General features: G+C 42.9%; 2 protein-coding genes across 2 annotated transcripts; one reads left to right on the top strand and one right to left on the bottom strand.

The window, feature by feature from the left end:
- Positions 1 to 1,631: 1,631 nt before the first annotated feature.
- NSL1 (NSL1 component of MIS12 kinetochore complex) lies at positions 1,632 to 16,772 on the bottom strand. Its single transcript, XM_054062862.1, has 6 exons — positions 16,514 to 16,772; positions 15,933 to 16,017; positions 11,340 to 11,470; positions 8,818 to 8,872; positions 5,594 to 5,661; positions 1,632 to 4,965 (listed from the first exon to the last, which is right to left on the bottom strand). The coding sequence occupies exons 1-6, from the start codon at positions 16,700 to 16,702 to the stop codon at positions 4,687 to 4,689; spliced, it is 807 nt and encodes a 268-aa protein (XP_053918837.1). The 5' UTR covers positions 16,703 to 16,772; the 3' UTR covers positions 1,632 to 4,686.
- On the top strand, positions 16,743 to 23,045 carry TATDN3 (TatD DNase domain containing 3). Its single transcript, XM_054062861.1, has 10 exons — positions 16,743 to 16,835; positions 16,943 to 16,975; positions 17,793 to 17,866; positions 18,063 to 18,147; positions 19,118 to 19,180; positions 20,282 to 20,391; positions 20,786 to 20,841; positions 21,073 to 21,185; positions 22,380 to 22,460; positions 22,810 to 23,045. Exons 1-10 carry the CDS (start codon positions 16,776 to 16,778, stop codon positions 22,951 to 22,953), a joined length of 819 nt encoding a protein of 272 aa, XP_053918836.1. The 5' UTR covers positions 16,743 to 16,775; the 3' UTR covers positions 22,954 to 23,045.
- Positions 23,046 to 25,420: the final 2,375 nt, after the last annotated feature.

Below are 25,420 nucleotides of genomic sequence, written 5' to 3'. Positions count from 1 at the left end.
TGAAGTATTTAAGGATATGGCTTAGTAGTGGGCAGGTCTGGTTGGAGTTGATGATCTCAAAGGTCTTTTCCAACCTAGGGATCTTATGGTTCTTTGAAACACTGGCAGAGGCTGCCCAGGGAGATGGTTGAGTCCCCATCCCTGCCGATATTTAAAAGACAAGGTGCTTAGGTATATTGTTCAGGAACATGGTTAAGTGGTAGATAGGAATGGTTGGACTCGATGATCCAAGAGGTCTTTTTCAACCTGGTGATTCTATGATTCTAAATGAGCGGTTTCTTTTTTTTTTCCTCTTTAAACACTTTCCCTACATTTTAATTGAATCATCATCTTTGCCCTCTGCTGTGATGGAAGGGAAGGTGCTAGCACCAACAAGTATCATTCTTCAACAACATTCATAGATGAATCTGGACGTGGTACCTCTTGGCTGTGCTCATCTCACAGGGGCAAAAGTATGTGCCGTGTGAGAGGGCAAGCGCCCCCAACCCACAAGGCAGTCCATCATAAAGCCCCAGGTATCTTAATAAGGCAGATACTTCATTTTTGTCCTGGTTTCCTCAGAACTTTGAGTCATCCGGCTTAGATGAAGATGTGGTTACAAAGTTTGCAAACTGTAAATATGGACTACCCTTCCAGGAAGATCACTGTTTATGCTGAAGGTGTGAGGTCTCTGCTCTGCCACAGGTTTCCTGGTAGACTCCAGGACTGTCAACATTACTGAAAAAAATGAGCAGGACTTCCCTGAAGAGGACTCTCCTCTTCAGCCCTTCCATCTCACAGCAGCTTGTGTCTTCCAGGCTACCACTCCTTTGCTTCTGCACTTTCTCAGAGCTCCTCTGACCCTGGAAGACTGAGTAACTGTGAGCTTTCCCCCGCCATGAAGGCCATGGGGACCCACAAGCTAGGTGGATCCCCTTGCAAACGTGCTGCATCCTCAGGCTGCACTGAGTCTCCCAAGCACCTTACAACCCCTTGGTTTCTTTAAAAGCAGTCTTGCTTCTCCCTTGCTTCTCTCCTGCCATCACCAGGATGCCCAACAAGAGGGTGCTCATAGAGGTAGCAGAAAGTGTGGGTTCAGTGCCGTTCTCCAGCTGAGGGCATCCAAAACAACATCGCCTGAAAGGCAGCCCTAATTTCCAAGTGGTGAGTGGTTAGAGGAAGAACTGCTTTCAGCCGCTCCTTCAAAAAAGCCCAATATTGCATGAACTACACACCATGCAGTTAAAGAAAGAGAGTAAAACTATGGGCACAAGTGGAAACTTAAGTTGGGAGATTCATTTAAAAAGAGCATTGGGCTCCTTGCTGCCTTTGCAACTTAAGGACAGTTGAAATACACAGGGTTAGAAACCGCTCTTTTCATCAGAGAACAGGTATATTTTCTTCTAATGCTATCTATGAACCATGCATATAAAATACCTCAACAGCCCTTCAGAGCGATCTGTAGGGAAAAAAAGCCCCCTTCCTACACAGGGACTTCAACCTGACCCCACACAAAGCCCTTGTGCTTTTCCAGAAGCAATGATAACTGCACAAGCAGGCAATCTAACAACATCAAGTCCTGAGCACCTTATAAAGAATTTATTAGTACTGCATAAATACCTACTTCCTTAAGTAACTCCCAGCAGCTGTAGAATAAGGTTTCCAGGATCCCACACGTATGGGACAAGTCACAGGACAGTCCCTTTGAGCCTGAGTACAGTCTGTTCTTGTTCAAAGTGGCAAAGGAAATGAAAAGCTAAAATTTGCTTGTGGAAACAAGTTTCTGTTTAGGATTAAAGCTATCTATGGTACATCTGTAGAAATGCCTACACAGTAATTCCAGGTAACGCAGCTGTCGAGGCAGAGCTTTTCTGTGCAGGAGAGAAAACAGGCCCAGAAAGCAGTCTAGTCAGCTGAATTTACATTTTGTAAGGTCAGTTTATCAGTGATTTTTGTCTACACTGAAGCAACCTACACACATACAGACTGGAGTCACTGAACACAGCTTATCACAGCACAGCTCTTCTGAAGAACAGCTTGTACCACAACTGAGTTTCAGAGCATCCATGCTTTCAAACAGACGTTAAGTGTCTGTATGAAGATTTCTGGAAAGGGAGCTTCCTTGCATGCTGTAATCCCCTTTGTTCAGAAACTACACACAGCAAAAGTCTGTGCGGGTACTGCTCCACTTGGCAAGTTTTTCTTGGGTAGGGATGGCCCACGTTCACAAACAGTAAAGAACATCGCTGACAGCAAGCGAGATGTTCTGTCTCACCCCCAAAAGCCAAGAAATTCAAACCCAGTTGAATTGAGCCGTCTTACAAAATTCAACAGCTATATAAAGAAAAACTACCAGACATTTCTTGATGCAATACCAATTCGCCTAGAGTTAAAAATAAGAAGTTTGGATGTTGTGACATTTCAGTAGAAGTCTGATTAGACACTGGTCTTGCACAATACTGCTGATTTCTATGAAAAGTTAACTGAGGGACAAAAGGCTACTGGAATGGGTAAAAATTAATTCCTTCATGCATTTGTGCCAGTGGGAAGAACCGATCCCAGACATGGCGAGTTGCAGGTACCGCTTGCTGTAGAAATGTTTAAAAATTATTTGAGAAACAGCATTGAACATTAGCATCGAGCATAGCTCATCAGAGAACTTACATTTACACCTTCCATTGCTGCTTGGAATCTTTGTTGTTTTCCTTCTTTACACCCTTTATCGAGCCAGTGTTCCCTGACACATCCTTCCTTTTCCACCCAGCTGCAACTAAAACAAGGCCTGCCTGCCCTGGCTGAGGGCATCCTTTCCTACATCCTTTGAATCCCACACAGATCACCCGTCATGCAATCTCTAAACACTAAAATGTACTGCAGGGTGAATTAATTAATTAATTCACTTAAGTCTTAGTCCACAGTGCCCTCTCTGTTTCTTAAGGCATTTTCATTATATTCGGCTACTTCCCATGGGACCTTCTAGAGAGACACGACTCTCCCCATTTTCTGTACTGGCCTATCATTACTTGCAGAGAAAAGCAGGCTCATTAGCATAGAAAGTGTTCTAATACTATCATCGTAGACCTGAAAAATCTTGCAAGGCTCAGCTTAGTCTAAGAGCACTTGGATTAAAGTGTATCTGTGGATCTTGGTGAAGAAAGCCGTAGTGGGGATTTTCAACCCAGCACAGAGCACGCGTACTCAAAGCTGCTAGAATAGCAAGTTGCTGTGTGAAAAATTGTCCCAGTCACACATCCCACAGCTTCGCAGCTCTAGCCCCTCTAACATCCTGTCCTCGTTTACATTACATGCTTTGTAGCCCCGATATTAATAACAGTTGTGAGTTCAAAGGCAGTAAATGGAACTACTTCAGTTACTGGAGCCAAAATTTAACACAGATGTCTTCTGAAGTACTCACTGTGAAGTCACCATCTATTCCAGGATTAGAACTGACAATATTATATGAAACTTTGATTTTTCTTGACTGATTTAATTTACTTTACATAAAAACAAATTTGTATATACAGGAGTGAAGGGAAACAAATATTTACATACAACTAAATATACAAAGTCTCAATACAGATGCTCACCTTTACAAACTAAATGATGCTAAAAACCTGTCACACGTTTTCTTGAAGTTCCAGTCTTGGACATTATCTTCTTACCAAAGTATATTTCATTAATAAAGGTTCTAAAAACCCCCTCCACCTACTGTGTGAGAAATACTTTACCTATTAGACATGAGTATTTCCTGCAAGCACATGCAATCATAAACCAGAGGTTATGAACAGTTAAGGCACAATGCTCAACTTACTACTACTGTGCAATTGTCTAGGCACTATGTGTAAAGAAAAAACAAAGAAAGTCAGCTCAACTTCATACCATTTACTGGTAGCCTATACTGATCTTTAAAGTTTAGTCAAAGAACACAAATGCATACACAACCTGAGTCAAGATCCTGTAATGTGTAGAAATATTGTCCAGGAAACCCCCAGACAGCATAACTGGATTAGATGAAATGAAATATCAGGTGGCAAGTTGTGGATGGTTGACTTCTTGTTCAGAAGAGCACACAGCAAGTAAATATGTACAATTACTAAAAATCAAAGTTTAGACACACGTGACAACAAATAAGCCCAGTTGACCTAAATTCAGGAAAGGTGGGATAGCAGAGACCAATACTGGGTTTGTGTGGATTTTTTAAAAAGTGTAACACCATATCAACTCTGGTGTTTTCAGTATGCTCCAGTGTTAATTTCTTTTTAATTTATTTATTAAAAAATAGCCACCTGACTCAGTAATAAATGAAGGTGCATTAGGAGAACTAGACATTCTCCAACCTCTTTAGAGACATGCTTAATGTAAATGAGCAGTTAGTAGCTTACTAAGAAACTGCTCACATACATAAAGCATGTGCACAGACTCTGAGAAGTGTGAGGACTCAAGCTGAATGCTGTAATAAAAGAAAAAAAATGAATGTTAATCAGCAAATATACTTGCTGTATATCAGATGCTACTTGTATGCGCAGGCTTTCATATATCATCAGCGAGACAGTAAAAATAGAAATATTTAAAAGAATGAAAGACTAAATAATTAAGAAAGCTATGTATTGCACTGAATTAGAGGAGAGACAAAGTTTTTGGAAAAAACTGAGCACATTGAACAGGAGTACAACTGAGATTCCTATCTGAAAATACTAAATCAGGAATTCATGTGCTAAGATTAATCTTCCTCCGTCGAAGTGGATAGCGCCTTCTTTCTGGTGAACGTGTAGGTTTTCTTCTTTTTAGCAAAACGTAAGTAGTTTTCCTGGTATCAGCGTCTGTTGGTGTGACTTCTCCTGGTGATACTACCTTTTGGACATTATTTTCCTCTTTTGCCTTGCAACCAGCAAAGACTTCTTGCCGCAGCTTGCAGAGTTCCAAGACTGGTTGCCAAGTTAATGCTTGGGAAAAACCTTCTGCTTTTTCTATTAGCACTGGGAGAGACTGCAAAAACAAACCCAAGTATCTCAAGTTACATGGGAAAAGTAATGGTTACAAAGAATGAAATATGTTAATTAGATTCTGACAGGCACAGAAGCATCAGTGTCTACAGAGATGTTTCGTAAGATGGCAGATGAAGGTTGGGAACTCAGAGCTACCAGTCTAACAGTGACCACAACCTGCACTCAGAGGCCACGCTAAGAATACTCCAAGCTTAAATGTTGCTCCATTACATCCCTAATCTGCTAAGCATCACAGGAACACCATAGTTCATGTCTAAGCTAGTCCTGAAGCAATAAACATCACGTGCTATATAAAGTTGTACAGATATTCAAAAGACATTTTATTTTTCAAACGCTACAGGTCCTAAAATATCTCTAAAAAAAAAAATCTTTCCTATAGCCACAGGTAATGTTCCTCACCACAGTGTGAAGGCGAATGCTTTACAACTTCAGCTGTCGGAATGTGAAGATATACTTGCTTCAGAAGTAAACATGCAGGCTTTTTTTGTAAACAAGCAGGCTTTTTTTGTACAAAACTATCACCAAGGTGAGTTAGAACTCCTGTTTCAGGACATATTATCAGAGAAAGAAAACAAAAATTACCCCCTCGAAGCACACAGAGATCTCACCTTCATTGCCCCACTGATCTGTTTGGATGCCATTTCTGTCACCTGCTTCAGATCCGCCATGTAAGCAACTACAGAAAAACATAAAGCCCAAATAAACTTCTGAAATATAACTCCCTTCCCCCAGTATTTGCTAGATACTTCTTAGAAATGAGACAGAAAAGTGGCAGAGCCCTTGTATAAAACAAACCTACAACACATCCCCGGCACTATAGCATTGAGGAAGACAGCTTGTATGTTTTACCTTACTACTATTACTCCGTCACTCAAAATATGGTAGTGTCTAGCAGTCTCAATGACAGCAAGCCACAAAGTTCTTCACGGCTTATACAAAACATGAAATACAAAGACAGTATTTGATATAAAGGAAGAAAGCAGTTAAAGGAAAAAAACGACACTGTTTTCAAATCTTTCAAGCTCATATTACATTCCATAACAAAATGCACAAAAGAAGGAGAATAAACAGAACCGTGGAGAAAATAAGATAAAGGAAACCTGTTTTAAGGACAGCAAAAATAATCTTGCAGCTCCAACAAGCCAGCTTTTATATTAACGGTTACAGTTTTCTTCTGGCTTAACTTACCAAGCATTAACACCAAGAATAAAGAAAGATCCAAGTGTAAACAACACGAACAGCATTAATTCTGCTAGGTTAACAGGAAAAGATAGAAAGGGCTGCTTTCAAAACACTGAAGCAGGCAGCAGTTGTAGAATACTGGGGGGAAATAGGATATATTTGACTGCAGCTACAATATGATATTTAAAAGACGGGTAGACGAGGTACTCAAGGACATGGTTTAGTGACAGATAGGAATGGTTGGACTTGATGATCTAAGAGGTCTTTTCCAACCTAGTGATTCTATGATTTGCTTTTGTTGACCGATTTAAAAGCAATAATAATTCTTTACTCAAAGGTTAAACTCTTAAGTTATTATAAAACTGTCTTACATGTTCTCTGCCTTTATTCCGTCTGCAGTGCTATGCCACCAACAAAAACTTAAAATCTGCAGATAAGCAGGCGTGCTCCTAGGAACTAAGCAGCCTCAACACCACTATCATTGCTCTCCTGTAGGGTTTCCCCAGTTCCTGCAGGAGTGTGCATTGTTAGACTCCCTGAACCCTTTCAGGGCTAAACACGGCATTGGGGAGGGACTGTTTACAAAGGCTTGTAGTGTTAGGCCTAGGAGCAATGGCTATATACTGGAGAGGGGCAGATTTAGATTAGACATAAGGAGGAATTTCTTTATGATTAGGTTGGTGAGGCGCTGGCACAGGTTGCCTAGGAAAGTTGTGGCTGCCCCATCCCTGGAGGTGTTCAAGGCCAGGTTAGATGGGGCTTTGGGCAGCTGATCTACTGGGACGGGTCCCTGCCCATGGCAGGACAGTTGGAACTAGATGATCTTTGAGGTCCCTTCCAACCCAAGCTATTCTACGATTCTGCTTTGAAGTCAGTCAATCTCATTAGTGCTACTGAAGATAATTAAAGTCAATCGCTGCATGCTAGTGCAGGGTGACAATGAACCCCTGCTGAATGGTAGTAACCAGCAAGAGACACTGTTTTCTTGAATCATCTGTCCGCATGCCCAATGTGATGATCACACCTGGTTTAGGAATGTATAATCTGTGTACGAACATGGATGCTGAAGTGGACCACCAGTCAGGATTTGGAAGGAAAACCAGTCCAACAGAAGCCTCTTTAAACACACCACAGAGGCCTATGAATGGTTATTCTCTAAAAGAAGGATATGTCCATAATGAAGCATTCTTACAGTAGGATATTTGAATTGGAAGACTGGTGACCCTACAAAATGGCAAGGAAGGAGTTAAGTAAAAATAATTACTTCGATTATTCCAGCTATACAGAAAGACTGAGACACAGTTAAATGAAATGTCTGGGGGAGTTCGGCTTTACATGGACAACATTACATTCCTCAGTGTTCAAGGCTTTCCAAAAGATAGGGAAATGAAAAAAGGAAATGAAAGGTATTGTGTAATCTAAACATTTTAGTTTCTGGCCACTGTACTTGCTAAACTGGGATACATAAACTTCCCAAACACTACATAATACTAAAATTCAGCACAAACTCTATACTATTTTAGCTAGGCCTTAGCTGTTACCTAACCTAAAAAGGCAATACCTTGTCGCAAGCTGTAACAAACTTCCAAGCAGTAGGTAATTGGATCAGAGAAGCATAGATCTGGACACTAGAAACCAAAAGAAACCCAGACATGAAGTGACACCCTCTACTGCTGCTGTTAGTTACTTTGCTGCACAGGCTGGCATTTCTGGAAGCAGTATCGTCTGTTTACAAAGATGAAATGATGCCTAAAGGGGAGGCAGATCAGCAGGCTGAGAACTGGAAGATGAAACTTAACTTCTCAAACTTTAACACGACTGCTCCTTATACCAACTTCATGCTATGTGCAGTAATCCATAGTGAGGGTTCTATAACCACACTTTTCAACGCAAAACGGCATTGGTAAATTCTGTGATTCATACTTAAGAACAGGCAAGACAGAACTTTCCGTTTCTTAAGGCCAGCCTCAAGAAGGCACATCCCAATCATAAATTACAAAACATAGCACCTTTTTCGAAGTAGTTTGTATACGGAATAGCCTTTCAAAAGCACATAGCAAACTTATGACAGTGTTTGCAGGTTGGTTTGTTGTTTTCTTTTTCCTTCACCAACCCTTACAAATGACATAGGAAAAAAAACCTGATGCTTGCTTTGCAGCTTCAGAGGGTCAACACTGCCATCACCAAGTACTACACAAATGTTTTCAATTCCCTGAAGAAACTGACTGATTAGGAAGAGAGATTGAAGCATTTCTAGTATTCATGTAAAAGGAACACAAGATGGGTCAGAGTATAATGTCAGCTATCCACCTAGTTCCTCATCTGACCTCCACCAGCGGTAAAGGAAAGAAGTAAGAAAACCTACTGAGGGTAGCTCTGTGACAATTTCTACACAATACACACACAGTGGCCAGCTTTTGCCTTTAAGAAGAGTGCCTAACAGCAGGCCACACTTAGAACAAGAGAAATGGACATGATAAACTGATATAGCAATACTTTATGAAAACCTTCTAGCTATTTCTGTTAATTATTTTAATAGCCGATAATTTTAACCACGTTTAAAGAATGAAAACTTCTTTAACATTCATAGCTATCCAGTAAGGCAGGCATTGTTTCCTCAGTACAGTCACCCTCCTCACAAAATCTTTACCTTGAGAAGGCTGTGATCTTATCTCTTCTGGTGTTACAACAGGCTGGTAGAGCTTCTGTATATTGGAAAAAAGAAAAATTTGAAATACCTTCTTGGTTCAATAGATATCTAATATACACATAGCAGTCAGAACTACGGAGAAAGGCTAATACGAGGAGATGGTGGTGGAACCTAGATAAAGAATGCACTGGAGTTACAGTTTACAGATATTCTGTTACTGGAAATAATATTCTCGTTAACAGAATTAAGTTCCCTGCAGAAATGTCCCCAAAATCTGCTTTAGGCTGCAGAATTCTGATTATTAAAGCATGAGAACTAAACTGAAATCCAGGCATTCTGGAGAAGCAATGGCACCTGCTTCATGACTGAAGAAAAAGAGCTGCTCTGGCTTCTGAGAAGCCATTCATAAAAAACAGTAGACTTTTGAGAGAAGCAAACTCGAATAAAAGGGTACATTAAGACAAAAAACTAAGAAAAAGAAAACTAATTAAATAACTACATTCTAGCCCACACTAACTTATACAGAAGTAAGAACACTCTCCTTCACAAACTTGGCTCTCTGGCTTTTTGGTCCTACTCTAAGTCTTGTGTCTTGGCATCAGTTAATTGTGAGATGAAGTTAATTTCAACTAATAATAAATACAACCAATATTAAGTTACATTAAAGGTTATATTTAAAAGTAACTACCAGGGAAGATGGAAACAAACCAAAGATGTGGGAACTAAGTTATATCATCTACAAGTCAGTATTTTTCTCCACACCAGCAGCTGTCTCCTGAACTTTCTTCAACCAGAAGCAAGCAGGAGGGAAGTTAATTATTCCTCCATGTAGTTGAGCAGAGCTCCAGAGCAATTTTTTTTCCCCACAGTTCACACATCATCTTAGCAAGTTTACAGTAACAGCTCCAAGCAGAAGAACAAACATTCCTTGCTTTACCTTCAAACACAACAGAATGTATTGGCTGAAAACCTACAGGATGATCTCTTGCTTTGGCAGTTAGAGCGAAATCACCAGACTGAACAAGCGATTCTCTCCAGATAAAATGCAGTTAAATACTTTAAGGGTTTCCATATTCTTTTTGACACTAGCTATTTCTGTGATGCATGTCTTCATAGCTGTTCTCTATGCCTCAGAAAACATGGATCACAGGAATAGCTACGATCAAAAAGGAATATAAAAATCCCTCAGTCAAAAGCAGAGAAACCACTAGCACCTTTATAGAAGTCGCTGAGAGGAAAAAGAAAAAAAACCACTTTAAAGGAGACAACTAAAAACTTTCTATATTTCACTGACACCTTTAATCAAAATAATCATCTAGTTGTGATAGTATAAAGCTTGAAGAGGTCAGATACATAAAAAAGTTAGAGTGAGAAAGATTCTGGATAACTAATCCACTTTGGTACTTGTCTAGAACACAGCTTTCCTTTTGCAGAAAGATTAAAAGGTCTTGTTAAATCTTGGTGTTATGCAATGGCATATTTTATCTTAGTTGGTTGTTTGTTTTATATATTTGATACATTGACAAAACAGAGATTTCACAAAAGGCAACACATGTTAGAAAACATCTTTGATTTAAGACAAATATATACCCATGCGCTTTTACTTACTGTGAATGATCTATGCCTGGCTAACTGAGAGAGTTACTTTCGTCATTTTTAGTCCTCAGAAATGCAATGCAAGCCCTTAAACAACTTCCTAAAAAAAAAAAAATCCCTGTCTTCTTTAGTACCGAGTCATAGAATAGCTGAGGTTTGAAAGGGCCCCTAAAGAAGGTACAGTCCAAGCCTCTGCTTGGTTAAATGGAATTTCTTGTATTTCCACTTATGCCCACTCTCTTGTCCTTTTTTCTCCCCAAAAGAAGCTGACTCCCAATTAATCAGCAGGTAAGCAAAAGGCATGCCTAATGTAACTGCAGGAAAGAAATCTAGCAACCAAAGACATGACTGCATTGTTTAATGCCAGTAATTACTTTACAGTCAGTGTCAAAAAACCAGACATTACTGCACTTAATCATTAGTCCACATTACTCTTTTGTTTTCTTTCTTTACTGAAAGTGCTTACTCAATGTAGTTATGAGCTCAACGTAAGTGCCCAGGAAAACACACACATCTTTTTAGACGTCATATACTGCACACAATAATTTCTGTCTGAATGTGTCATCACGTTTAGTACTTCAACCAGCCTTCATCCAAGGATTCCAGAAACCTGGATTTGACAAGATAAACAGGTCTATACTGTCTTGTACAAGTCATCATGTTAAAGCAATCTGCTGATGTAACTTGCTGATCTGTGCCACAGACCCAATTCACCCAGTCACAACACTTTGCAGTAACCTCTATTTTTCTTAAGAGCCAATTAATGCAAAAAAACTATTTAATTATATGACAAAGAATCAAAAGCAACTATGGGAAGGAGTGTAAAGGTCAACACTGCATGACTTATTTCTTCAAGTTACACCTCACCAGCAGCTTCTATATACACAGGTTTTCTCAAAAAAAATTTCGGAAAAGATGCTACTCACCAACATGTCTTGCTCTGCTTTCATGGTTTGGATAGCATGCGTCAGTATCTTTCTAGGCCACTGTTTACGCTTCGCTGTTGTCTCCACTATTAGTTCATCAAATTGATCTTCAAGAATTTTAATGCTGGAACCTATAAATAACAAACACACAAAGTTATTGTAGGAATTCTACAACTGTTTTGTTTGTTTGTTTGTTTTTTAATTTGAGACAAAGTTGTAAGGAAAATAAAAGTTTTAGATCTGAAATCATGCATGATTATCAATGAAAAAATAAATACATGTCTTAAACCTCCTTGTTAAGGTGAAATAAAAATTGGAGCACTGCTTGCAGCTGGCCAGTTACTTTTGAAGTAAATCAGCTGCAAGAAAGGGCAGGGAAGGCAGAGAAACAACAGGAGAAAAAGATAAAAAAAAAAAAAAAAATCAAACTTATTTCTCTCTGAACTCCGAGTCTATGAAGAAAGTTTCACAGAGAAATGGCTATCTTTTGAGATAACTTGTTTTTCAACTGAAAAAAAGCAATGCAAGATACATAAAATTGATTTATCTGTGTAGTTCACATGCATTAAACAGCAACTGTCTGAACAATTTGAAGCCTAACCGATTTTTATATCATACAGAGCATAAACATGCAGTTGAACCTCACAATATACAACGCCACCTTAATGAAACACTGTTCCTGGAAATACCCTGCATCCTGATGACATTTACTACTTATAAGGAGTTTGCAAAAAGACCAACCAGGTCTGCTTTCAACATCCGAGGCTGTATGTGGCAGCAGTCAGCTTTCGTAGCTTGCTTTCCCAATAAGATTAGACTAGATACCTACAAGATTTTCAGTTGTCAACCGGTGTTTTCACTACCGATACCCCACTAAAGGTACTTAGTTTTTCTGCAACTGGAACTGATTGTAAGTATTTTAAAGGCTTAAGATACTATTTTAAAACTCGTTTCAAAATTCAGGCAAGTAAATTCCTGCACTTTGCTGACATCACATTATCATTACAACTACAAAAATTAAGAGCTATAAAAGAAAACAGAATTAACCACACAATCTCATATTCTTATTGCGTGTAACTAAAAGGTAGTACATATTTCTATATTCTTCCATCTGCACAATCCTATAATTTTTGTTCCCCAGCGGAGAATAGAACATTGACAATGGTCTTGCTTTTGAATTTTTAAAATTAATTTTTTAAACTCCTTAGCATTTAAAATCACTGTTCGCAGTAACATGTTGAGCATAACTTGCTAGGCAAGCAATAGTTTAAGTCAAGTGGTAAAGAATGGATTTTGAGCACCCTCTCTTGGTCAATCTGCGCAGAATCAGCTGATTGTAAGCCTCAGAAAGGCAAAATCAAGGTTTTAACAGTCTGTGGGTTTGTTTTGTTTGTTTTAGGTTCACTATGAAATCATCTAAGTATAGAGAGGAAAGGCCCGAGCCACTGGTCAGCCTAAACACCAAAGGCACAAAATGCCAGATGACATGGTGATTCAAACTGGAGCAGAGATAAGTAGATTTATGTCAAATTAGAAAGCACAATACAGTCCTCACACCTACTTCATGCCAGTTGCAGGAAGATGACAGCATCTCATCTAGCATAAAGTTAGACTTGTAAAGACAAGTGATAAGTTACTCAAAATAACATCTATCCGGACAAAGTCTTCCTGTTAAGAAAATCCCATTAAGAATTTTTGAATAAATTTCTATTAGGGAGCCAGAATCAGGTCAGCATTTTGCATTGTGAGATCAGTGCAGTTTTGACATTGTAGTCAAAGGAGTTGGGAAATTTATCATTCCAAAACTACAGAAGCTTCCTGACCGAAAACCAGTTCAAGGGGCTTTCTCCATAGCCAGTTCAAAACACTTTTATTTTCAGCTCTGCTCAAGTGTAAAAATTATCAAGTTGCAAGCAAAGAACATCCTAACGCAAACACAGGTGAGCAAATGAATCACAGCAAAGTTTTCTTTGAACGTCAGACTACCAAGGATCTCCACTACTATTATTCAAAAGAGAATAATTATAAACATATTGTGCATATAGATGGTTATTTAGCAATAATTTTAAACAATTATTTAATTTGTATATTAAAGCACAGCAAAAAACGTACTACTAGGGTCTCGGTCAATGTCTCCAGCACAAGCTCACTTGGGTTGGAAGGGCCATTGGGAGGGCTCTCCTGACTCACAGCAGGGTCAACATCCAGTTCAGACCAGGTTGCTCAGGACACTTCTGTCCAGTGGGTTCTCAGAAGACTCCAGTGCTGGAGACTACACAAGCTCTCTAGGAAACCTTTTCTAATGCTTAGCTATCCTAATAGTGGATTTTTACTTCCTTACATCACATCAGAACCTCCCCTTTCAATTTGACCCTTACTTCTAGTTCTCCCACTGCAGATCTCAATAAACAGCCTAGACTCCACACTTTGAGTAACCACCCTGTGGGTACTGGAAAGCTGGCTTGTTTTCTCTACAAGCCAGTTCCCTCAGTCTCAACTCCCAGGGCAAGTGCTCCAGTCCTCCCGCTGTCCTGGCAGCCTCTGATGAACTCACTCCAGTTTATCAGCAACTTTCCTACAATGGGGGGTCCAAAACTGGGTGCACTACTCCAGACGTGCTCTAGCATGTGCACAGCTAAAGCAAATAATCACTTCCCTGGACCTACAGACTACACTCCTGTTGACACAATACACAAGGCTGGCTCACAGTTAGCCCACTAGGACCCTCAGGTCCTTTTCATCCAACGTCACTGCAGGGGGTTATCCCTTCTCAGGTTTAGGGCTTTCATTTTTGTCCTTGCTGAGTTTCATGAAATTCCCAGATGTGTTCTTCAGCCTGCTTACATTCTGCTGAATGGGCCTGCCACTACATCCCATCCTGGCCGATATCAGCTGAAAACTGGGTGAAGGCACCTTCCATATTCTCCTCCACGTCATGGATAAAGACATTAACAACAAGAGGGCCCAGAACAGACACCTGAGAAACTCTCATCAGCCCTGAGGTAGAAGTATGAGCCACTAAACACTACTCTCTGAGCAAAATGATCCAGCCATGCTTCTCACCTACCTAGACCATGACATCCTAACTTGGATGCTCTGGAAGACTGTGTCATTCAGCACTAGCGCAATTCCAAAGGAATAGCACCAAGGGGGCTGGCATCTGGAGCACATGATGCAGGGGCCACAGCTGAAGGAGCTTTGTTCAGCCTGGAGAACAGAAAGCTAAGGGGTAATTTAACTGCTACTCTCAGCTGCCTACAGGGTGGCTCTACAGAGATAGACTCTTTTTGGGAGAAGTGCAGCAAAAGGATGAGAGGCAACAGATACATCACAGTAAAGGAAATTCTAACAGGCCACGGGAAAGGAATTTTTCACTATCGGGGCAGTCAAACACAGAAATTGACTGCCCAGAGCAGATGTGAAGCCTCCAGACTTGGACCCTATTGCTGTGTTCCAGCTTTAAAAATAGATTACCTTACACTACTCCATTAAATTTTGTACGCATGCTTTATTCTGATAGGAGAAGCAAATGAAATAGAACACACACTTTCCTAATCTCCTAAATGAAAAATCTTGCCTTGAAATATCAACTTTCTAAAAGGTTGATACCTGCCATTAAGCTTAGTTAACCCTTTATTTTCCCATGTTAACATCAGATATTTTGGGAGTCTCTAAGCTACTTTTCTCTGGTATTCAAGAACAGAATTCTTTTTACTGAGCATGGTAAGGCACTGGCACAGGTTGCCCAAAGAAGTTGCGAATGTCCCTTCCCTGCAGGTGTTCAAGGCCCGGCTGAATGAGGCTTTGAGCAGCCTGGTCTGGTGGGAGGTGTCCCTGCCCATGGAAGGAGTGTTGGAACTGGATGATATTTAAGGTCCCTTCCAGCCCAAACCGTTCTTATTCTAGGAAGTTACGTAGGCACCATACCAGTGATAACTGGAACTTGTGTCTCAAGATCTGCAAGAATCTTGACAGAAGTAGCAGAGAGGGCTGTTTCTTTTCTCTTGGACTGGGTCCCAACATGCCTCAGTTATCCTTCTTTTCACTAATAAACACCACTTTGCAAGAATCTTGCTCCTGCAGCATGGCGCTTCATATCCTTACAGAGGCATATCTGAGCTAGAGTTTGACCTTATGCGTTCTGTGAGCATCCTTATCCCCAGACAGCTGGGGGAAAGTCTCCCTAGTTAAAAATACCACATGCAAATACCAAAACAAAACCACGCAGCCAGAAGTCACTCTCCGCAACTACCTGAAAGGAGGTTGTAGCAGGGTGGGTGCTGGTCTCTCCTCCCGAGTAACAAGTGATAGGACAAGAGAAAACGGGCTCAAGTTGTGCCAGGGGAAGTTTAGGTTGAATGACAGAAAAAAATGGTTTACCAGAAGAGCAGTGAAGCATTAGAACAGGCTTCTCAGTGAAGCGAAGGAGTCACTATCCCTGGAGGTATTCAAAAAATGTGCAGACATGGTACTCTGGGACAAGGTTTATCAGGCACAGCAGTGTGTAGGTGACAGTTGAACTGGATGATCTTAGAGGTCTTTTCCAACCTTAATGTTTCTATGTCCATGAAGTGAATGGAAACCAACACTTACCACCCTGCAGCTGGGAGTCCTCTGAAGTTTCCTCCCAGGGCTGCCCATTGATGGTAACATTCTCCCGCACAGCTGTTTCAAAATTCTGCAAGACATAGCATGCCTTGAGACTCCATCCTTCAGGCACCAGTACTCAGCATCAAAACCAGGAAGGCCCCCATCCTGCTTCCCCTCCCTGCCCTGCCTGATTTGGCCACCCTGGCGGGAGAAGCAGCTACACAAACCCACGCGGTGACTGGGGACGGCACCATCCACGGTGCACTCTTGGCTGGAGTGGGCACGGGCACACCCCACCCTCCCTGTTCCCCCTCCTGCACAGGCACAGCTGCTTCCCCCACCCCTACACAAGCACAGCCACACACACCCCAGCACAGGCGCCCCCTGCATGAACACAGCCACCACCCAGTGCCCCAGCACGGGCACAGCCCCCTCCCCATCCTTCCCCCCAATCCCGGGCACGGCCCCCCCCCAGCTCCGCCCCCCCATCACGGGCACGGCCTCCCCCCAGCTCCCCCCCCCCATCACGGGCACGGCTCACACCCAACCCCCCCATCACGGGCACGGCCCCCCCGCCGCCTCACCCAGAGCGCGTCTCCCGCGGCAGCCTCGGCCGCGCCCGGCTGGCCCCGCGCCAGGGATCGCACGAAAGGGGCGCAGAGCGCCAGGGCCTCGCGCAGAGCTCTCCGTGAGCAGCATCGCACCCGCGCATCGCGCTCCGCGGGCCCTGGCGGCGGCGGCAGCTTCGAGGGCGGCGCCACGGAGGCCGCCATTTCCCGCCACTGGCGCGGGCGAAAATGCCGTCCCGGAAGCGGAAGTGGCGGTCGCCCCGCTCGCCGGCGGTCAATGGCGGTGGTGCGCGCCGTGGACTGCCACTGCCACCTCGCCGCGCCGAGCTTCCACGCGGTGAGGGCGCCGGGACGGGAGAGACGGGAGAGACGGGGGGACGGAGGGACGGAGGGAGGCAGGGAGGGAGGCGGCCCTGGCGCTAAGGCGGTGCGTGTATCTTGCAGGACGTGGCGGCCGTGTTGCGGGCGGCGGAGCAGGTGAGGGGCTGGGGGGTGACAGCAGGGGGAAGGGGTGGCAGTGTGGAGGTAGGGGTGACTGAGGGGAGGGGGGTGACAGTGAGGGGAGGGGTGACAGCAGTGAGGTGAAGAGTGGCAGGTGACAGCGAGAAGTAGAGATGAGTGTAACAGTGAAGGAAAGGGGTGACAGGGTAGGGTGACGAGTAGGAGTGAGAGTGAAGGTAATGGGTGACAGTGAGGGGTGACAGTGAGGGGAAAGAGTGACAGTAAAGGGTGAGGGGTGACAGGGTGGGGTGACGGGTAGGGATGGGGGGTGATAGTGACAGGTGGTAGCAGGGGGGTGAGCAGTAAGAAGACAGTGAGGGGTAAGGGTGGGGTGACAGGGGAAAGGGCGAGGATGAAAGCAAGGAGTACAGGTGAGGGGTGGCTGTGAGGTGAGGGGTGATAGTGAGGGGTAGAGGTGAGATGACAGGTGAGGGATGAGGTGATAGTGCAGGGTGGCAGGGGAAGGGGTGAAGGGTGACAGTGGGGTGAGGGGTGATGGTGAGGTGAGGGATGACAGGGAGGGGTAGGGCTGAGGAGTTACAGGGGTGACAGTGAGGGGTGGGGGTGACAGTGACAGTAGGGGTGAAGGTATGAAAGGTGAGGCTGCGGGGGGGCGTGAGGGGGAGATGTGAGTGTGGAGAAGAGGTGGGGAGGTGGGGTGAGGGTGATGGTGGCAGTAGGGTGAGGTGCAGGTGAGATGAGGGTGAGCTGAGAGTGAGGGAGGTGAGATGCTGCCGGACACCTCACCTCCCTGTCCCAGCCTCACCAGGGCGGGGGTTCCTCTCTGCTGCAGGCAGGGGTGTCGGCGCTGGTGGTGGTGTCAGAGCGGGCAGCGGAGTTCCAGAGCGTCGTGGAGCTGTCAGAGAGGTGCGAGGGTTGAGGGTCAGCCCAGCCCCACTTGTATCCTGGCTCTGGGGTCTGTGCTTCAGCAGGAGCAACTGGTGGCATGGCAGCTGTTGGGGGGTGTTTAGCCTTCTCCCTCTGTCAGGCCAGCCTTTCTTTTTGACTCTGAACTTGGTTTTCCTGTCATCTCTCACACTACTGATATCTGTTCCGTGTCTAGATTCCCAGGGGTTGTGTTCCCATGCCTGGGGGTTCACCCGGTGCAAGAGATTTCACTGGAGGAGCAGCGCAGTGTTACTTTGAAGGTAAAATGCTGGCAAGTTAGGTCAGTGCAGCTGTGAGATGGTGCAGGAACAGTGCAGGGCAGGCGATGGGATGCTCTGGTCTGCCTGATGTAACATCAGATCTGGCCCGTGATTTTTATGCACTTCTGGAATACAGAAGACGTGGTGGACTAAATCCCAGAGTCTCTTAGCACAGCCATTTGTCCACTGATGTTCCCTTTGTTAGTGTGGGAAGTGGGAGGCAACCATTTATGCCCTCAGCCTGAAAAACTTAGACTCATAGAACGTCCTGACTTGGAAGGGACCCACAAGGATCATTGAGTCCAACTTCTGTTCCTGCGTAGGACAGTCCCAAAATTCACACTGTGTCTGAGAGTGTTGTCCAAATGCTTCTTGAATATTGTCAGGCTTGGCGCCATGACTGCTTCTCTGAGGACCCTGTTTCGGTGCTCCACCACCCTCTGAGTGAAGAACTTTTTCCTAATATCCAACCTAAACCTTCCCTGGCACATCTTCCTGCCATTCTCTCAGGTCATATCATTGATCACCACAGAAAAAAGATCGGCACCTGCTCCACCTCCCATTTTGAGGAAGCAGTAGACCACCATGAGGTCTCCTTTTCTCCAGGCTGAATAGACCAAGCGTCTTTAGCCACTCCTCATACGACTTCACTTCTCAACCCTTCACTAACTTTGTGATGAGCTTGGAGAGCTGTCTGCAGCCATTTGATGTTACCAGGCTTTTATGGGCCTCATTTTAATTACCTCCTATGCTCCTATACCAACTTGGGATGCAGGGTCATTAAGTAAAGAAGGCAAGTCTTGCATGTTTCTAAAATCTGTCTGACCACACAGCTCACAGTAGTGGCAAAGTTTTAAGGTACAGAATTTAATGACACTGAAGGAAACTCCAGTTTAATCATAATGCTGAGTTCATACCCTTTCCATCTTGTAAGAGCAGTGAGGGTTGCATCTTTATTTTGTTTTTGAAGGATCTGGATGCTGCATTGCCGCTTATAGAACTCTTCAAAGATAAACTGGTGGGCATTGGAGAAGTAAGTAGAATTCCATAAGTTGTTTAAATGTCTATGGCTTCAGCAGCATCTGTCATCAGAACCATAAGCATGTGGTGGATACTTGCTTTTGTGTATGCAATAAGTATTGCTATCGATCTGAACAAGCACTGTCTGATTTGTAACTATTCTAATGGGCACTCTCTCATAGATTTGCCTGATTCTCTCTTTTCTTTCATTATCATTCTTAGAAAACTGATGACATTTATGCTGGTGGATATAGTAAGAAGAATGCATAATAATGCTGTATCATCTTATACCCGAGTGTCTTTTGACCTATTCTCTGGCACAGTGAATTGTTGAGTCACATTGTTAACCTCATTCAGATCTTTCCTGCCTTCTTCCCTGAAGAAGTTAGGCTAAGCTGTCATTTCAGCACACCTCACCGGCTTGTACAGTCTTTTTTCCTTGTGATCCCTCATCTGTCTCTATATATGTGTTGTCTCCTGTCTTACGTTGGTTTATAAACTAATTGAGACTACTCTGCGTTAGGGTTCAGTTGGCCTCTTTCGTATGTTGGTACCAGAGGGGCTTATGGCTGCTGGAAAAACAGTTATTGGCAGAGCTTTGTAGCTAAACTTGCCGTGTTGTACTTGGACTGCATATCAAGGACTTTGGTTGGTGTAACTGTGAATGGGGCTGCTTTGACAAACTTTAAATTTTGCCTAACATACTTGAGTCAAAAAAGTATTGAATTAATGGGTAATTTTTGCTAGAGATAGAACTGAAGTGTACAGGTTCAGAAATTTTACTTGTATTAGAGATCCAGATTTGAGATTTAATCTGTAATAATAGTCCATAGAATGTAACCCCCCCCCAGAAAAGCAGTTATAGATTAAAATGTTAAATACACTTGTTAGTAACTATCTGCCCACAAATGCTTTCATAGTTGAAAAGATTATGGGTGAGAATGGATTCCTTTCTGAATTAAGCTACAGTTGAGCTCATTTTAATTGCAGCCTCCTGTATAGATATTTTTCAGTGCTTTGTAGGTTTGAAGCATTTTTTCGTTTATGAATGGTTTTGTGGTTTACTCAAGTGTTACGTCTGTAAAATGTTTTCACTTCTCTTCTTGTGCTGTAGGTTGGGCTAGATTTCACTCCCAGATTTGCCAGCACCGATGAACAGAAGGAAGGACAAAGACAAGTTTTGATTAAGCAGATTGAGTTAGCAAGACGACTGGATTTGCCTTTGTAGGTTTTGCTTATACTAGTGGGAGAATTTGCCAGATCTCAGTAACATGTGGAAATATTTCTCAGGATTTATAGTCACTAAGAGCTCATAGAAATTACATGGATTAAACTGGCTTTAGCATCCTGTCATTCTACAGTTTGAGATTTAATTATAGAATTTTCCCTGTCTTTGCACTTGAATACAGTGGTCTTCTTTGTACCATCCTTGTTATCTTGTTGCTATATCTTCACTGTAGCTAAAATGATTCATATATGCATCTCTAGATTTTTTTTTCCTGATGAAAGGTGTGATACAGGTTAATTATTTTCGAAGCTGCTGTTAGTTTGTTTTTGTTTACAAAACAAAAAGTATTTTGGTTAATTTCCTAATGCAGTGCCTCTCCTTGGTGTGCAGAAATGTTCATTCCCGCTCAGCTGGAAGACCAACCATTAATCTCTTAAAGGAACAAGGTATTTTTACTGTGTTCAAGGTATTTTTACTGTGTTCTGTCTGTGGGTTTTGGCAACACAATTTCTTCACTTGTGCTGTTTGCTCACACCAGTTTGTGTGTGTGTGAAACCTGGGGAGAGTAGTGCAGAGTCTATATTTATTCTTTATGGGACTGAGGTCCCATTGGAAGCTGACATCACAGACCTTGCTGTAAACACTGCTAATGATTTGGTTTGTTTCTTTTCTGTGAGGTGCTACGAAGGTGTTGCTCCATGCATTTGATGGAAAGCCATCTGTAGCGATGGAAGGGGTAAAAGCTGGATACTACTTCTCCATTCCTCCTTCTATTATAAGGAGTGAACAGGTAACGTGTAAGGTTTAAAGAGGTTTGCTCATTCTTGATGCTTGGGGATTGCAGTTAACACCTGACAGCTTATCACCATGGCTGTTTTCACTGTGCAGCTCAAGAATATGCTTGTTTAAGTCTGTACAGCTTGAAGTGGGACTAGCAGTACTCACATACAGTTATTGTCACCCGATGCTTCTCCAGAGAAGTTTCAGTTCCTTATAGCATTACACGTTTTTACTTTTTCTTAGTGGGGATTTTGCCTTAGCTAGACTTTTGGGGGTAAACGGTGGTGAAAACAGGTCAGCTATTCCTGAGAGTCAAGGATTAGGAAAATGGGCATTTTTTTTCCTTCACATGGTTTCTGGTGAGCTCTTATGTGGAAGCTTCTGTCACTGTACTGTTTTAGAGTAGGGATGTGACACATGGAAAAGGAGTAGTTTCTTTCTCAATGCTATGGGGTTTTTTGTTCAAAAGAAAATCTGCTCACAATTGGCTAAGTTACAGACCTTTGAAAAATTGACATTATCACAAGGTGCACCCAGTAAAGAAGCAGCTAAATTGGTTAAAGACGGTATTGGTCAGATTCAGCCTTGATTTGCTGAGACTGCTCTTTTAATTTCTACTCTAGGCTGCCACAAGCTATTCTGACTTCTTATTTTGGGGTAGCAGTCGGTTTCTATCCTGCACCATCATCACTTTCTGTGATAAACTCAGGAAATGTAAGAAAGGAAAGACATAATTCAAGTAGAAGGGTGGAGGGGTTGTGAGGGATGTGAATACAGATGAAGATGAGGTTAGGAACTTGGAGAAAGAAAAGCAAACTGGGATTCAGGGGTAAAAGAGATGGGGAAAAAAGTACACCAATATAGTATACACAGAAAAGTAGCAAGTTAAAATTGCGTTGGAATCTCTAAATATGGGGTATCTTTTGTGATATATCTACATAATTTAATAAATAAGAATGGATGCACTGTTTAGATAATAGTTCTTCAGATGTTTAGAAAATGAGATAATCCTAATTTGAAGGGTCTTCTTGAGCTTCTCCTGGTATTCTTGCTTCCCTTCTGAAATTGTTGATAAAATGGAGGCCATGGCAATGAAGTCTTTTGACATTGCTTTTAAATGCAGAGAATCTCCTCCCTTCATACTCTTTTTTTCCCCCAGGTCTAAGTGCGTAAAGTGTTTAATAGCTGTCTCATTTTCTTCAAGAAGCAGAAGCTCGTGAAAGTGTTACCTCTGGAAAATATGTGCTTAGAAACTGACTCTCCTGCTCTGGGGCCTGAAAAACAGGTAAATGATGTGGGGAGGGACTTCTGTATTTGTATATCCAAACTCATGCCTTATGGAGCTCAGTTAGTTAATGGCATAGGAGAGTGAGTTAGTGTAAGCAGGGACAAAGGATGAAAGAGGTTGCGAAGTAAAAATGTTGACATTAAAGAGCCTGTGTTCTTGAGGCTGGGAAAGGAGGAGAAATTTTAGGAATGGATAAAGGGAAAAATAATCCAAGAAGAACAAATGCATGCGATTTCTCTGTCTTGGATGCCATAATGTGACTGAAATTGTGTCAGGAAGTACTGAATCTGAGACACCTATCACTTGTAGGGATCTGTAATTTGGGCTGGTGTGTTTTTTTTTTCAGGTGAGAAACGAACCAAAAAATATTTACATTGCAGCAGAATATATTGCCAAAATTAAAGGAATTCCGGTTGAAGAAGTTGTAGAAATGACTACACAGAATGCACTGAAAGTATTTCCCAAACTTCGGAACTTTCTTCGGATATAGACTTAGAAACTGAAACATATGATATTGCAGAAACTATTATTTATGGTGTAATGAATAAAAGTAACACGTATTTTGTCTTTCTGAGTCTCCTTGCTCAGCTGCTCCAAGCCTGGGAGGTAGCTAATGTGTGGCACTTGGTACGCTGGGTAGACATTCTCTGACCACCTCAGATACAAACTCACGTGTCATAACAGCACATGGTGAGAGCATTTGGCTTTAAGAATTGGGCACGTGTCTTCTCTGTCCCAGGTATCTGTATGATTTTTCAGATTAGAGTCCTTCCTGTCTTCATCGTTGGAGCATCTTATAAGTTGCTCCTTTGCAAAATGGTCTGAATTCATCTGGTGTCTGCCTTCTGGGGTGTAGGACTGCAAGGCAAGAGTTTGGGTTTTTTTCCTGTTTTGAGAAGGATGCAGATGTAAAATGTATCAGCTCCCACATAGGAAAAAATGGTAGCAAAAGCTTGTAATCTGATACCTTTCTTACACTTTTGGTCTCCTCTAAGTTCTTCAATTTCTTAGAACCGCACCATTAGAAAGGTTTTTTTGCAGTCTTTAGAAGAACAGTTGTGTTCTGCTTTTTGCCTAGAGTAGCTTATTAAGTTTAAACAAGTGTTCCTAAGCAGGTTTTGGCCTGCAACAAACAACCAAACTTGAATAATTTGTCTGTATTGCAATGTGTATTCAGATCAGCAACCACACAAATGTTTTGACCCAGAGTACTTGGAGCCATTTGTTATCCCTGGTCTACAAGCACCATTTCCACTAAATTAGGTGAAAGACAGAGTTTGCCTGCAGGTGGTGCTAGGGAACAGGTGTGCAATAATCTTAGACTATTACTGTGATCAGCTTCAATGCTTAATAATCACATCGCTATTGGAGATCGTAAGCAGGTGATACCAGGTAGCCTTACATGCGCTTCCTGTTGCCTGGGGGACTGGAAGGCTCCCAGTATTGCCTGGGAACGCAGTCACGTATAGGGATGCTCCAAATAAAAAGTTAGGCAGTGCCCAAAATGTTTGTGGAGTTTTTGCTTTATTATTCTACGCTAAATTCTTAGCCTTGGACAAAAAATGATGGGTTTGCAAAAAGGGGAATATCCAGTATTTAGTCTGCTCAAAATCCCTCTTTCTGCAAGGGGGTAAAATTGCTCTGGTTCAGGCTTAACCTCACAGTCAGGTGACACGTGGCCTGAGCTCCTGAATCCTTTTTGCTGCAGCGTACTGGAAAAACACGTAGACACGCTCAAGTCCCGCAGCTCGCAGCTGAGCAAGGCACTATTAAGGGCAGCCAGCCCTGCGTGGGCCATGGGGTCTCTGTGGGAAACTGTGCCCCTGTCCCTGCAGCAGCAGGGCCCAGAGGAGTTTGCAGTGGTGTGAGCGGGTGGTTAGGACTAGGGAAGGAGGGACAAGAGCTGCTTCCCCCCATGCAAGGGAAACCTGGCATCGCAGCAGCCATGGGTAGGGTGAGTCTGGCAGGGTGCCTGTTGCAAAACAGAACTACTTTGTCCTCTCCATAGACCTGCGGCGCCTGAGCTAAGTCATGGTGTAGGTTGCTTGGCACTCTAGAAAAGGAAAATACAGTGTCATTCCCACCCTGTCTCCACATCCCTAACAGCATGCAAGGGTCAGAAGTAGCGCCGTTTTCCCAGTGATGTTGGTTTTGCTGTGTGCATTGTGCCCTAGCTGGCTGCAGCTGGCACTGGGGAAAGGCAGGCACTGGAAATAAAGTTGTTTTGTGCAGGAAACGCAGCTTTTTAAGGCATTCATTTGGGATTAGTGGTATCTAATGTGCAGAAGGAGGAAATGTGCTTTCTGAGATGGAAACTATTGTTGATCCTCAGCAGTCATCCTGTGTCTTTACCTTGAAAGGGGAATTTAGCAGAGAGCTTGCATTTCTTCCTACAGTCCCTAGCCGACGCCTCGTCTGGAGGGGCTCGGGAAGGCAGGACAGCTTGCAGGGGAGCTGTGTGGCTGCACATCATGAAACCCTCCATTCCTAATGAGCCTAGCATTATTTATCAATGCGTGTACTGAACCCTGATGCAGCCTTTCAGGTTGTCTGGACAAGCCATGTCCCCTCCTATGTAGCACAGGACACTGGAGTGGCCAAGGATGCACTGGGGGGAAGGATCCAGTGCAAATTTAGTTGGATAGTGTTTATCTTTCGGGAAGACTGAAGGGAAATGAGAAAGAAAGCACAGATTACGGAAGACCCTGGTTTTCTCTTCAGTCCTGCCATTAACTTTGAGGAATGCCAATAGCCCCTGTGACCTCTGTGTCACAGTGATATGGAAAGCGGTAGGTTCTAAGCTCCATCTGATACCTTTAGCCATCACATTTCCCTAGGATTGTGATTTCCCAGCAGTTGTGATTGCACTTTGTATGATGCCTCATGTTTCTTTATCTTGCAGGAGGTACATGATGTGATACAAAACCCGACAGATTTGTCATTTCTTTGGCGTAATT

This window comes from Cuculus canorus, chromosome 3, assembly GCF_017976375.1.
Source record: "Cuculus canorus isolate bCucCan1 chromosome 3, bCucCan1.pri, whole genome shotgun sequence".
NCBI classification, from domain to species: Eukaryota; Metazoa; Chordata; class Aves; order Cuculiformes; family Cuculidae; genus Cuculus; species Cuculus canorus.
Note: the sequence above shows the minus strand (reverse complement) of the source record. Positions and strands in the feature narration are given on the sequence as shown.